The sequence below is a fragment of the Cibotium barometz genome, chromosome 11, assembly GCF_041138505.1.
Source record: "Cibotium barometz isolate CiBa-2024 chromosome 11, ASM4113850v1, whole genome shotgun sequence".
NCBI classification, from domain to species: Eukaryota; Viridiplantae; Streptophyta; class Polypodiopsida; order Cyatheales; family Cibotiaceae; genus Cibotium; species Cibotium barometz.
Genome location: NC_141056.1, coordinates 35,902,683 through 35,917,563, shown reverse-complemented (window position 1 = coordinate 35,917,563; position 14,881 = coordinate 35,902,683). Strand labels below are relative to the sequence as shown.

General features: G+C 43.1%; 1 protein-coding gene across 6 annotated transcripts in view; it reads right to left on the bottom strand.

Moving 5' to 3' along the window:
• Positions 1 to 6,335, bottom strand: part of LOC147634126 (uncharacterized) — a 39,630-nt gene extending 33,295 nt beyond the window's left edge. For 3 of the 6 annotated variants that reach the window (XR_015266983.1, XR_015266984.1, XM_086805255.1), the window contains exons 1-6: positions 5,042 to 6,335; positions 4,745 to 4,942; positions 4,450 to 4,659; positions 4,225 to 4,314; positions 3,931 to 4,134; positions 3,625 to 3,837 (exon numbers count right to left, since the gene is read on the bottom strand). Coding sequence is in view for 2 of the 6 variants with exons in the window: in XM_086805255.1 (XP_086661381.1) it covers positions 3,625 to 3,837; positions 3,931 to 4,134; positions 4,225 to 4,314; positions 4,450 to 4,659; positions 4,745 to 4,942; positions 5,042 to 6,139 (2,013 nt within the window). In the remaining 4 variants the exon portion in view is untranslated. The remainder of the gene's footprint in view (positions 1 to 3,624; positions 3,838 to 3,930; positions 4,135 to 4,224; positions 4,315 to 4,449; positions 4,660 to 4,744; positions 4,943 to 5,041) is intronic. The other 3 variants (XR_015266985.1, XR_015266986.1, XM_086805256.1) reach the window with 1 other exon arrangement.
• Between the last annotated feature and the right edge of the window lie 8,546 nt (positions 6,336 to 14,881).

Genomic DNA, 14,881 nt, shown 5'->3' with positions numbered 1-14,881 from the left:
CATACTTGTTTGTTGACTAGCTTGTGTCTAGTTTTTGCAGAAGGTAAGTTATTATATCTAACACATATGACAAGCCATGAAGATGTACCATCAAGAACAAGAACATCGGTCAAAGAAAAGGCATAGAGATGTTGCCAGACGAGCAGAAGGCACCACATATATGGGAAAGACCAGATGCACAAGCTCACCAGATGGGGCTAGTACCTTGAAAACATATGGAGGTACATGATGTACTTGGAACACATGGATATACATGGAACATATGGATGTGCTTGGAACACTTGCAGTCTGCAGTTGTCCTAAGAGGGAGGGAATGTAGCTATTTGGCCCTCCTAGCTCTATTTCACATGATGAAACCCATGCTCGGACACCAAACAGGTGGAAGAAGACATGGGGACAAGATCCATAAGGTTTGATTACGAAAAGGCACCATTCTTGATCAAAAAGCAAGAAAAAGCAAAAAGTAAAACAATGTTGACCATGCGCCAAGGGCACCATTGAAAAGAGGAGACTTAGCCGAACCAAAAAGCTAAAAGCCGCTTTTTCAAAAAGCAGCTCCAAGGCCAAAAAGCAAGGCCCTGAAGCTGGAAAAGAAAAACAAGAACTTTTGACTAAAGTTGAGTAATATTTTACTATTAAAAAGACCAAAAGCAAAGCAAAAGCATCACTTTTTGGCCAAAAGCAAGACTTCCCCAAGTATAAAAGAAGCATGAGTCTCTTTTGAGCATTAGGTTGAAGAAGAACCTCTTTTGAGCATTAGGTTGAAGAAGAACCTCTTCATCGCATTGCCATATTCGTTGAAGCATGGAGATCATCTTCTCCATCATCATCTACTTGATCATGAACCAAAACATAGAATTTTTCATCGTTGCCCGCTAATTCAAAGTGCCTCCATCAAGTGTTGTGCCACGTCATCACCCATCCGTACGACTATACGGATCCATACAAGCCGTATGGAATTGTACAGATATGCACGAACATGCACAGAACTGTACATACTGAAAATTTCAAAAACCCTAAAACTGCTCCAAAAACCCTTAAAAACTACTTTTTGGAGATTTTTATCGTTCGAAAACCATTAAAACAGGTTGTCCATCAGTTTTCTTGCCAAAAAGAGCTTTTCCTTGGTTTTCTTCATCGACAAGGCTGTAGGAGTTGTGGAGATTACTCATGGGATAAGCAAGTGATTCTTGGACTTGGATTTGGACTTGGACTTGAACTTGGACTTGGATCTAGACTTGGACTTGGACTTGGATTGGAACTAAAACTTGGACTTGGACTTGGATTGTAACTAGAACTTGGACTTGGACTAGAATTTAGAATTTGAATTTGGACTTGGAACTTGGACTTGGATTTAGACTTGGTGGATTCATTGGATTTGACACTAGCCCGGTGAGAGATACTTGTGGGTCATCCTCGTGGTGTGCTCAGCATCAAAGATCTCGTGCCTAGACATCAAGATCGACTTGGATATCCTACATCGGCATATCTATTTGTTTTATATTCATTGATTGTATTGATCCTAGCGAGCGTGCTCGTGGATTGTTCCTGAATAGATTCCTGAAAGAGAGCGGGGCCTATTCCCCGCTCAGTGTCGTGTATTGTGCAAGATCCCTATTCCCTTCCTCTCTCTATCATTATATCTTGGACACGTGGTTGAATCTGTCACAACACGCCCAACCGGGCTTACACTATGCACGGATGTCCAGATCAGAGGATTCGCTTAAATATGCTTGTCTCCTTATGCATTCACGAGGATGTAATTGTGAATTGAACAGAAGAAGGAAAGTATGTAGGGAAATAAGTAAGGGAGTGGCAAGAGAGTTGGGGACTCCTCAGGTTCCTACCCCAAGGCATGCCTAGGGTTAGGGCTAGGGACGTGGACTAACCCAAGTTAGGGTTAGGGCTTAGCTAGGGTGTGGGGACTTGGAGTGTTCACATGTGGGCTACTGGCGCTATCAGGATGAGGTCTAGATTAGCTAAGAGCCTATAAATAATAGCCTAGGGCTAATAATGGCTAAAAGCTTATATATAAAGCAAGGGCCAATAATAGCTAGGTTATTGCTATATAAGTGACCTTGGGGGCACCTATGAGTTATGAGGTATCCACATGGTAGACAGGAGAGAATTACCGAGGGCATGCAAGACCTCATGGCCATGGAGCTACAAGGTGGGTGGTTCAGCCTAGTGGTATGTGATGCTAGGTTGGGGCCATCGGTACCAGGCAGGCTCACGGTAATCAGACCTCACGCTCAAGGGTGAGTCCAAAGGACTCTACGATTGGGTGGTGAGTCGCTGGCCACAATCTATCACCGTCATGCGATGCGTATGATGTCGGGTCTATGAAACCTCGTTAGGGTTTTGGTTCTAGGTGAAATGATCCTTGGGCGTAGTCTATGGGTACTTACACCTCCTAACTTGCCTTAGTCTATAAACCGATGTACAAAACCTCTTTAGGGTTTTGGGTCTAGGTGAAATGATCATTGGGTGTGGTCTATTGAGACCTTGCACCTCCTAACTTGCATTAGTCTGTAAATCAATGTGCAAGGCTTCAGCAGCTGCCCTGCAAAGTCTAGAGAAATCATGCTCTTTGTGCAAGGAACATAAAAGACAAGTGACATGAAAGCATGGGTCTGCCTGCATTCTCTTTGTTGATCTTACCATCTATACATATACCTAAATGAATCAAGGAACATGCCCAAATTCACCTTTTAGGAACGTGCATGTTATATACTCATGGTAGTCAACCCACAAGACTATATAACTATCAACTCCATTATGCATAGTATGGACTAGATACTACGACATCCCCACTAACGCCATCAGGTGCCCAATAGTGGGTGTAGAACTCTGTATCAAGATATGCTCTCACACACGCACTCCACACACACACACACACACACACATAAGAGCATATATTCACACAAAGCCCTTCGTACTGAGTTTCTGTCAATCCAAATGGCAACCTTCAAAGTCTAATTTGACAAATGTGGGGCCCCATATGCCTTGTCACATGACATAGCAAGTCTCGTCACCCAAATCCTGCAAGTAATAGGCCCACTCTCTGACATTGCTACTCAAGCCAGCATAAACAAGGGCAAATGATGAAGCATTGATTTATGAATCAGGTCACAGGACTGAAATCATCAAATTTGTGGTGCACAGCAGCGTGGACTGCATGCTACAACATCCTTATGTCATCAGCACCTGCCTAAAAAGGAGCAAGCTATAGATACAACGGTTGCATGATGCCACATGTAACAATGTTGTCCTGCTCCTTGCCCTCAACAACTTGCTCACTTGTGGGGAAAATGCTGGTAGCTTGAATTGGTCTAGACGAGCACGTCTTTGTATCTCAAGTAATGAGGCCGCACATGGATTCTCCTGCTATCTATTACGCTGCCTTCTTGAAGTGGCTCTTTTGTAAAAATACCTTGCAGATGCCTTGATGTGGTCAAAGCTTTGGTTCCATTTCTTCTTTAACACAGTCTGATCCCCATGGGCCATTCATTTCCATATGTTTTAGAGGTATGAACAAAGAGCTCTAATTTGACATTAGCTATGGATGGTTAAAGCTTGGCATTCCACACAGATCTATGCACAGATACAGAGCAGAGAGAATACCTGCTGGAAATTTACTTTCTGAGCGCCTCCACCTTGCACTAGTTCTCCTAAAACGCGACTAAGCTGCGGCACCACGGCTGCAGTCTTCACAGGATCTACCAATTCAGGGGGGACAAAGCCCAGCTTTACCAAATCCTCTGCAACAAGTGCATAATCCGCATTCACCAGGTGAGAGATGTAATCAATGAAGGCATACTGCTGGTCCAAGGTTATCTGTAAGCAGGTAACATAAAGAAAGATAAGCTGCCATAAGAGAATTGCTAGAAAGAAAAATATCATGATAATCGATGAGCTTTCTTGCAGTACCTGTGTCATCAGCCCGTAGTCTAAGACACACAAACAGCCATTTTGGGTTCTCAAAAGATTTCCCGGATGAGGATCAGCATGGAGAAAGCCACTTTCAAGAAGTTGCATAAGATAGCAATTCAAAGCAACTTTAACAAGCTGCAACAAATCCTCGGCCTTACTTTCAGAGAGCTTCTCCCCTTTCACCCATTGCGTGGTAAGCACCTGCAGGTAATCCACCAAAACTTGATTTGAACAGCCATGCATCAGTACCATGCACCCGACTGTGGTAAAGTTAAAGGAAAAGAACCAAACCTTACGTGATGTATACTGCATGTAAACAGCAGGCACGACAATGTTGGGTAAAGTTTCCATGTTTTTGGCAAACTGCAAAGCATTTTCCCCCTACATGTGATAACATGGCAGCATTAGCCACAGCTTAGGAAATATAATGAGCTGACTGGTGACTGGTGGTGGAACTCACAACTGGCAGCTCATGACTGGTGGTGACTGGTGATATTGAATAGAGAACCAATTTACCTCTCGCACATAGTCAAGCTCATCAAAAAAACGGAAAGCCCAGTTGTCCAGAAGTGCAACCAAATTTGATCTAACATTAGGAATAGATTGGGCTATCTGAGCACCACTCCTCAGTAAGTATAAGTCCCTGCATATTCCTTCGAGCACCCCCGGTCTCTGTACTTTCACAGCAACATCGTCTCCAGAATCTCTCAGTTTGGCTTTGTATACCTGCTAACAAGATAGTCATACTCCCACTCGGCACTGGCATTCAGAAGTTTAGTCTAAGAAATATAGCCAAAAACCTCATTCGCACCTGTCCCAAAGAAGCAGCCGCAATAGGCTCCGTGGATAACCCAGTATAAACTTCTTCTACTGGTTTGCCCAGTCCCTCTAATATCAACTTCTTGGCCTCCTCGTTTGAAAATGGGGGGACTCGATCTTGCAGTTTCTGAAGCTCCTCGAGATAAGCAACTGGCAGGATATCTGGCCGAGTGCTCAATGCTTGACCGATCTAAACAGCATGTCCAGGTTTTAATTTTAAAAAAAGTAATGCCGTTACCCCATCAATTGAGATGAGCACGTCCAAATCAAAAGTTAACATGCCGAATACCTTGATGGCAGTGGGTCCAAGCTTTGTAATCAAACCAACAAGTTCTGCTGCTCGCACCTTCTCATTCTCTTTCACTGATCCCCTCATCTTATCAATCAGAAGGCTTCTTGCAAAGCTCGAGAACGCATACACTACTTGCAGCAACCTGGAATAGATGTCCGTTGATCTCTTTCTAAAATAAGCTTCAATTGCATTGGGGTCATATCTTGAGGGAAGGTCTCTGCCCTCCAAGGCGCTAGACTTCTTGGCATTAAGTGCAATCCCGAGAACTAGGAGGACAAAAGCAGAACCAACCGTCATCGGCAGGATGATGTTGCTGGCAAAAGGTGATGAGTCGGCACCATGTGGAACTCCAAGGGCAAAGCTCAGCACATCATTAAGGTATGTAAGAGAATTTCTAAGGTATGTAGTAGGCACATCATTAGGGTGTGTCATCACATCATTAAAGTACGCCAACTCATCATTGAGGTGTGTCATCACATCATTAAGGTACGTCAACGCATCATTGAGATAAGTCGGCACATTATTAGGGTCGATTAGCACATCACTAGGGTATGCTTTGAGCTTTTCTACTGTCTCAGAAAGAAGGGGGCCTAGCTGTGAAGCCACCTGTACCATTGCATCTTTTATTTGAAGCAAAACCTCTTCACCTGACTGGCTTAGGGCTTCATTTCTCCCAGAGATTTGAGCAGAAAGATTGTGTAACATCTCATTGAGGTCTTCACTTCTCAACTTACTGACAGCATCAGAGAATTGTGAAGAGAGCGCGCTTAGCAGCTCGTTAAACTCACCTTGACGGAGTGCATTTTGCTGATTAAGGAAAAGATTGGACAAATTATCTGCTAATTGCTGAAGCGCTGCACCTGTTGATTCTGCAGCTCTGCTGATCTCTTGCGTTGAGAGGTTTTCTGTGAGCTTCTGGACGTAAGCTCCCATGTCGGTGAGGCCCGGAAGGCTCTGCAGCGCCATGGATGCCTCTCTCTTGGGTCGTGGTTTGCAGAGAAATAGAGAAGGAAGGTCCGTTTTCTTTCCCAAATTGCGCCATCCGCCATCGCAGAACCAACCATGAAAACAATGATGACCCTGTAAGCTCCACATGGAGACTCTGCTCTTTCTGCTTTTCTTCTCTGTGTATACGAGAGTCGGAGAGAGAGGCTACTGTGGGTGTGAGCGCGCGCGCATGTAGAGCATAATGGGAAAGTTGTTCGTGTTCGCCTCCTCTTCACACCCAATTCGTGTGACGCGGACTTTCTCTGGCCCTCTGACCTCCCATTGACTGTTGTGGCTCTAGCCCGGGCCTAAATTTGACGGGTGCCTATGAAATTTTTTATGACAGGCAATTTTTTTTTTCCCTTTCGCTTGACAGGTTTCAACAAAAAAGTTCTTGTCAAATGACAAGTAAATTTATATCAACACAGATACCATAAAAAGAAGACACATAAAATAGAGAATAACCTACGGACCGGAGTCTCTTTAAAATCACATTCATGCATATCTTGCTAGTGCAAAATCCCTAATCATCAAAAGATATCAAATAAAAAACCACTAGATCACAATAAACCTCGGACAAAAGACAAAATCTGAACAATCATCAAAGTTGTGCAATCCAAAAATCACTCTAATGGCATAGCTCTCCTCTTTTTTGCTTTACCCCAAATTTTTTATGACAGGCAAATTTTTTTCTCGGGCTTGTCGTTTGATAGGAATTTTTTTCAACTACCTTTTTTGGCAGGCAAAATGGCCCTTGACAGGAAAAACAGGCGTCAAATTTAGGCCTTGAGCCCATAGCGCTCACGCATGTAATTTAGGCCTTGAGCCCATAGCGCTCACGCATGTAATTTCTGTAACAAACACACATCAACCCACAAAAAAAAAACAATCTCACCAAAGAATCAAATTGCTCAACGTTCATAGTTCATATTTATGAGGCTTACAAAGGATGGCTTCTTTCAAAAGCCTGGCTATCTTTATAAACGCATGTCATAAGCCACGAGGAGTACGATCGATCAGAGTCTTATCGCCCGAGGGTGGAGACTGAGGGCACTACCAAAGGGAGAGTGGAGTTGGGTGAGCAGGGCACTACCAGAGAGAGTGGAGACTGGGTAAGCATGTCAGAAAAATGGGGACAGGAACCTTTGAGATGGCAATTATGGATGGTGAGAGGCTGAGAAAACTAGTGAATGGGTATAGGCTGAAGCCTTATTATGGAAGAATGCCATAACAAGAAGGAAAAGTGTGTCCATATCCAGATCCAGAGAATGTCCAACAAGCAGAAGTCGAGTATAGTCAGAAGCTGAAGAATGCCCAACAAGCAGAAGCCAAGTCCAGTCAGGATCAGAAATCCGAAGAGAAAAATCCAAAATTAGGCATTCCATATGTAAATATGATTGCAGTGTGCACAGAGAATGAGGAGCCAACTGGCAGCAACGTGGAGTTGGCAGAAAAATTGAGATTGTCACCCTAAAAAAGGGTGCAAGAATGGAAAGGGAAACATGTCACATCAGAGTCGCCTATTCTATGCCCAAACATTAATAATCTTGCAAATAGTGCAGTAGGCATTCATGGTCAGATTTGGAAAGGGAGTTGGGAAAATCATGGAGATGTTGAGTAGTTATGGCCGTACCTAGGGGAGGTGTGCATCATGACAACGGTTGGATTATTGAGAGATGTAATCGCGGTGTTGTGTGTATGTGGGAAAGCACCCTAAAGGTGCAAGATATTGTGGCAAGATAAGAACGTCACATGTAATATTGTATGGTGTGTGAGTGTTGACCAAAAGAGTGGAAAAGGAGTTGCCACATGGATGATGACATGTAAAGTGGGATAAGGCTAGAAAGCTTATATGCAATATATTGTGGCAAGATAAGAATGCCACATGTAATATTGTATGGTGTGTGAGTGTTGACCAAAAGAGTGGAAAAGGAGTTGCCACATGGATGATGACATGTAAAGTGGGATAAGGCTAGAAAGCCTATATCATTGTATGGTTCATTTGTGATATGCAATAAAGCTATTGTTGAGTGTGCAATCTCTCTCTCTCTCTCTCTCTCATGGAGTTTTTAGTGTGGTATAACCCACCTTAATTATGTTGCTTAATCTATGTCTAGATTTAGAGATTATGGTGCTGCCATGGAAGCTGAAAATGGAGATTTCAACATTATGAAGGCTATGGAGTCTTCATCATCGTCAAGGAGAAGCTGCCAAGAGAAGATATGCTGCTGATTATGCCTCAAGAAGGTTGGTTTTGTGAAGTTTTGCCTCAAAGTTTTGGTTTTGAGCATGGAAAAATGCTCAATGTTGAAGGGTTGCTCGCTGTTGGGATACGTGGATCCCATGGCTCTTGCATTTGGGCAAAGAGCATGTTTTAAGGTGCATGTTTTGCTTGGCTGAAGCAAGCAAGGTTTGAGACTCAAGATGGAGTCCATGTGTGTGCATCAAGAGTGGGATGCACTCATTTGTGGTGGAGACAATGGCGGAGTCTTCACAAAGTTTTTTGCACCTATGGTTTCAAGAGAAACCACTTAAGTGAAGCACCCTTGTTTTGGGGCATGCAACAATGGATGCATGCTTGTGTGGAGCTCAATGGTGTGCTCGTATAGCTGGCCATGGAAATGGTCATGAAACCTTATTCAAGGAGATTTGCAAAGATATTGAAGGCTTGGGTGCATATTCGGCAAAGAGCCAAGTCTCAAAACAAATTTTTTGTGCAGCATGGGGGACTGCACAAGGAGGTTTTTGAAGAGCTCAGATGAAGCTTATTGTAGTCCATGTAGTGGCTACATCTACAGGTGAAGAGCTCAGATGAAGCTTATTGTAGTCCATGTAGTGGCTACATCTACAGGGTTTATGGAGCCATAATAATGAGTCAAAGAGGTCGTGGAACGTGGCATGGCATGTTGTAAAAAGCTTTGAGTCCTTGGGCATTGGAGAGACTACAACACACAGGCATAACAACGTTGAAGATAAGCGAAAGAAGAGATAGACAAACAGCCTGCAGAAGGCATTGTGCCACAAACAGCCTACAGAAGGCATTGTGGCACACAAACAGCCTACAGAAGGCATTGTGGCACACAAATCTGAGGCAGTAAGAATGGTGGGAGCTGTAGAGAAAGCGGATAGCAAATAGCAACACTATAACAGCAGGCAATAGTAGCAAGCAATAGAGCAGCATCGCAACATCTGGATCTGCAGCAAGAGAAGCAACCCACTTAGGCAACAGGTGGCCGCCATCGCCATTTCCAAAAGAAAAAAGCCAGCTATGGTGGGTTTGTGAAGGCTGGCCATCAATGTAAGAAGACAAGCAACTCACAGCAGTGGTGCAGAGAGTAGCCACGTTGGACTTTGCAGATTTGTCAACAGAAAATCATTTTTTTTCAAAGGAAAAAACCTTTAAGTTTAAAAAAAAAACTTAGACAAAGGGTGTTTCCATGCATGCGTTTTGAGCCTTTGAAAAAGGCATGTTTTGGGCATCATGCAAGATGTCCGTAAAAGGGGTGTTCCCATGCATGTGTCTTGAGTCTTTAAAAAAGGCATGTTTTGGGCATCATGCAGGATGTCCGTTGATGGGTGAAGGAAACTTGAGATTTGTGGTGCCCACGTGTAGGTATGAGATGGATCGAGTAGAGTCCATGTTTTTTGTCCATGGGAGACACAATTTGTTTACCAGAAGAAGAGTCATGTTTTATACATGTAATTTCTTTATCTCCCTAGCCCCTTGTAACAAAAGGCATTGTATTTGTTTTACCCATGTATATGAGGGTAACCTTACTTAAGCATACATGCTCAAAACGAGATTTTTTTGTAATTGCCAATTGGTATGAGGGTTGCCCTACCCAAGCTCACCTAGAAGCTCGAAATGGTTGTTGCGTGATGTGTGCATGAACGATGCACGTGTGAGGTGCATGTGCATGGGTTGGTTCCCACCCGAACTTCTATGTTCAAATCGGACTTAGTGGCTCCGCTGTGTGCATGAACGATGCACGTGTGAGGTGTGAGTGCATGGGTTGGTTCCCACCCGAACTTCTATGTTCAAATCGGACTTAGTGGCTCCGCTGTGGTGAGTCGGCTCAAAATGGACTTGGTGTCTAAGATGGTAGACACACGCACACATGTTTGTTTGATGGACACTCCAATGTATCATTGAGGGGGAGTGTTGAGAGGTAGCGATTGCGGTTGTGCAATGCTACATTGATGGATGTTGGGTGAGTTGTGGAACACCTCGATTAAGAGGGGGTGTTGAGAGATGTAATTGCGGTGTTGTGTGTATGTGGGAAAGCACCCTAAAGGTGCAATATATTGTGGCAAGATAATAATGCCACATGTAATATTGTATGGTATGTGAGTGTTGACCAAAAGAGTGGAAAAGAGTGGAAAAGGAGTTGCCACATGGATGATGACCAAAAGAGTGGAAAAGGAGTTGCCACATGGATGATGACATGTTAAGTGGGAAAGGCTAGAAAGCTTATATGCAATATATTGTGGCAAGATAAGAATGCCACGTGTAATATTGTATGGTGTGTGAGTGTTGACCAAAAGAGTGGAAAAGGAGTTGCCACATGGATGATGACATATGTAAAGTGGGATAAGGCTAGAAAGCCTATATCATTGTATGGTTCATTTGTGATATGCAATAGAGCTATTGTTGAGTGTGCAATCTCTCTCTCTCTCTCTCATGGAGTTTTTAGTGTGGTATAACCCACCTTAATTATGTTGCTTAATCTATGTATAACCCACCTTAATTATGTTGCTTAATCTATGTCTATCACCATGATCAATCCCATTTTAGGATTGTTTAACATGGATACCTCTCCATTGAAAGCCTAATTCGCAAGTCACTTTTGTGCAAAAATTCTTTTCTACATTGCACTCTCAACTCTTCTGCTGCTAAACTCTGCTTTCACCTTCACCTTTTGTACCTCAACCCTAGCACACTCGAAGCCGAAAAGATGGTGGAATTCGATTACCTCTCGTCCACCTTATACAAGGAGGCAGATAAGCATGCCCAGTGTGGCTGGAAAAGATTGGATTAAAAGAATTTGTGAAGCTGTCCTGGGAGGAGCTCCAACACAACTTCAAGGCTGCGGAGTAGTTGAAGTAACTGTAGAAGTTGAACATCATCACGCTCCCACAAGTGAGAAGAGAGTGTTCAACCCTTTGTACATTGCCAAAGTATTCAAATTACATGCTGAGGGGGAGCAAGCTAGCCGATATGATGACGAAGTGATTAAGGAGTTCGACCCACCACTCGAAGGCAAGGCCAAGGAGTTTAAGATCATAGCAGGCACATTAGACAAAGATTGACAAAAGCAAATGCGTTTTGAGGTGGAGATGATCAAGCTCACCCACAAACTATATTGCATGTCAAGGAAGGCTTACGGGATGGTGAAGGCCACGGAAGTTGGAACAAAGGTGGCATGGGCATAGGTACTGTATCACAATCTGAAGCGGGAAAATCAACCGACCGAACACAAAAACAAAAATCAACCCTTATCTAACAGCCTTGTTTAAGGAACAAACAGGATTTAGAAAATATCAGGAGGAAGGCCGCAAAGAGGACGTAGGGCAAAAGGAGGAGGCAGGCCCCAAAGAAGATGCAACTAAAAATTCCCAAGACCAAGCAAGTTCTGGACAAGGAAAAGACGAGGCGACATCAGGGAAGAAAAGAGTTTTTGAATTCAGGGAGAAGAAGACCAGTGGGAGGACTGCTAAGGAAGGTACCAGTGGGGCAACAGAATAAAAGAGCAAAAGGTAGCTAAAGGAGGACTTGGCCGACATTGGCAAGTCTATCCTCTCATAGAAGCTAGAGCAGTAGCAGTGGACAAGAGGCTGCAACCACTACAAGCTTGCAGCTTGAACAAGCATAGTCTGATCTCTCTACAAACCAGTTCTACAAATTTTCCAGATTCCATTAACACAGATTGGGTGGAGGGAGCTCTCAACTACCTCTAGTGCTGCATGACAGATGGGTTGAATGAAATGACCAAGCTGCAGGTAGAAATTAAGGAAAGGATGCTACCATCCAGATGGTGAGGAGCCAGTAGGAACCCCTGCAAGAAGAGATGCATAGGAGGAGGATGGAAGCATGCCGCCAGACAAAATGGAAAGGCAAATCCAGGATCTCCGGAAGGCCAACAAAGAGATTCAAATGGAAATGGCGAAGGCGAAGGAGGCAATGGCCCGTAAAGAACAAATGAATGTGTAACTGCAAATCGAATTGGATAGGGCTAGGGAAAGCCAAGCAATAACAGAGGGCCAAGTTACCCTGATCAAAGAGGAGCACCTCAAGGTCATAAAGAAAGTGCAGGCCAAGGCTGTAAAGACAAGAAAGAACTAGTCAAGGTAGAGGCTGTTGAAATTAGAGCGATGTGATGAGCTATGGTGGATCAAATACTAGAATCAACATCATTAACAAAGTGATTAGCAAATAATTAAGACGTGATTAGTGAGTAATTAACAAATAGCTTAATGTAGGCATGGATAATAAAAAACCAGCAAATTCTCATCAGGCCAATGCCTCAATTTATAGTGTTTACATCAAAGCATCTAATCCCACTGATTTCTCCTTCCTTCACTCCACCTCTCCTAGAATATCTCCACCTCTTTTGCTTGATTCTCTCCACCTCTTCACTTTTCCCAGAATATCTCCACACTTCTTAAATCTTCTCATGCTACCCTTTATTCTCTCCCAGTAGATTCTTAACCAAGGGCTTGTTCCCGCACACACCCTATTCACTTGTATATTTCAACACCTCCCCTCAAGTGAATACTCCTAGCACACCTGGACCCTATACCAAGTTTCTCTCTTACTTGATAGTCCGCGCGACCAGTGTCTAGCACACCTCCCCTCAAGTTAACTTAGCACACCTGGACCCTGTGCCAAGTTTCTCTCTTACTTGATAGCCCGCGACTAGTGCCTCAAGTCCCTAAACTCATAGTCCTTGACACACTCTCTCTCTATGTGTCCAAGGCTTACTACAAGTGCCCGCCCGTGACCCTGACTAAAGTGCTCACACATACATCTATCTACCACGTGGCCTACATCATCAGAGGTGGTTTTACTTTGTTGGGGCAGGTTACATTGGGTTGTGGGGTCTCTCTCTCTCTCTCTCTCTCTCTTAGAGATTTTCACATGGCACCTCACTCTTTGGAGCCTCACATCTTCTCTTTTCTTCAGTCTTCTTGTCGTGGCAGCTTCTCTCCACGCGTCCATGTCTTCCTCTTTTTTCAGTCTTCTTGTGGCAGCTTCTCTTCTTGTGGTAGCTTCTCTTCTTGTGTCCATGTCTTCCTTCAATTCTTCCTTTAGATCTTCTTCTCGGTGTGGATCCTCTTCTTGGAAAGAGATGTTCTTCTCCTTTCATGGTTGGGGCCATGAGCTTGTCCGTCAGGTCTTCTTGCTCCATGTGAGCAACATGTTTCAATGTTTTGCTGACAGTTCCTTTGGGTTTTTGATGTTTATCTTGTATCATTATGCAATGCAAATCCAAATTTATGCAGGAGGTCTTACCTCTTGCCTTATTCTGGACATTGTCTGATCCCATTTTTACACTGATGCAATGTGCCCAATACATAATGCATATAGCATTCATTCTTATGCACATTCCCAAATGCAACTCTTGCTGTGAATAATCTTGAATTTGAGTGAGATTTACAGGCATTAACCAAGGGTTAAATGTAAAATGATGATTATCACAAATTTATCAACACAATTTTTCCAGAAATTACATTAAATCAAGGGTAACCGATTTGTACGGAATGGTTGGAGTATCAAACCAACTCCGAATTGCAATCTGAAGTTATAGGGATCTGTATCAGATACCTAATGGTTAATTTGAACCCTCAATTGTACCAAAATACAGTGATTAGTACTGATTAATCACTGATTAGCAAATTAATCCTCTGTTTTGTGTGCAAAAAACAGAGTATGCGGGGAGTCCAGATCTGGGGCCTAAAACTTCAAATGAGCTCAAATGCTTTCAAGGCCATCAATAGCAATGAGTCTAGTAGAGGATTAAGCCAATAAACACAAGATTTGACCAAATATTGAATGCTTAATCTCTATTTTACCAAAGTCACATGCAGATTTGATGAAGAGCTTGGATCTCACTGTAGACTTGATCAAATTGAATTCTGACTTCACCAGCTTGTAGATCATGCTTGAAAACACTTGGGACTAAGAGGAATTAGGCTGATTCACCTTGAGTGAGTGTAGATGTGAGATCTTCTGTTGAAAAATGGCACCTGCTAAAACAACGATTTCTCCTTCGTCCGACGACGATTTGCTGCGTTGTTTTGACTGGCTAGAGCACAAGGGTTATGGCTAGCTAGGGTTAAAAAGGTTTGGCCTAATATTGAGTGTGCAAGGAGAGGAAGCTCCTCCACTGGCTGGGGTATAGAGGTGAGTTGAAAAAAGAGGGAAAATTATAATTAGCTATTAATCCTAATTAGCAAGATAATGGGCTCACAAAATGATGGATTCTAGGCATGGCTCTGATACCATGTTGAAATTAGAGCAATGTGATGAGCTATGGTGGATCAAATACTAGAATCAACATCATTAATAAAGTGATTAATAAATAATTAAGATGTGATTAGTGAGTAATTAACAAATAGCTTAATGTAGGCATGGATAATAAAAAACCAGCAAATTCTCATTAGGCCAAATGCCTCAATTTATAGTGTTTACATCAAAGCATCTAATCCCACTGATTTCTCCTTGATTCACTCCACCTCTCCCAGAATATCTCCACCTCTTTTGATTGATTCTCTCCACCTCTTCACTTTTCCCAAAATATCTCCACACTTCCTAAATCTTCTCATGCTACCCTTTATTCTCTCCCAGTA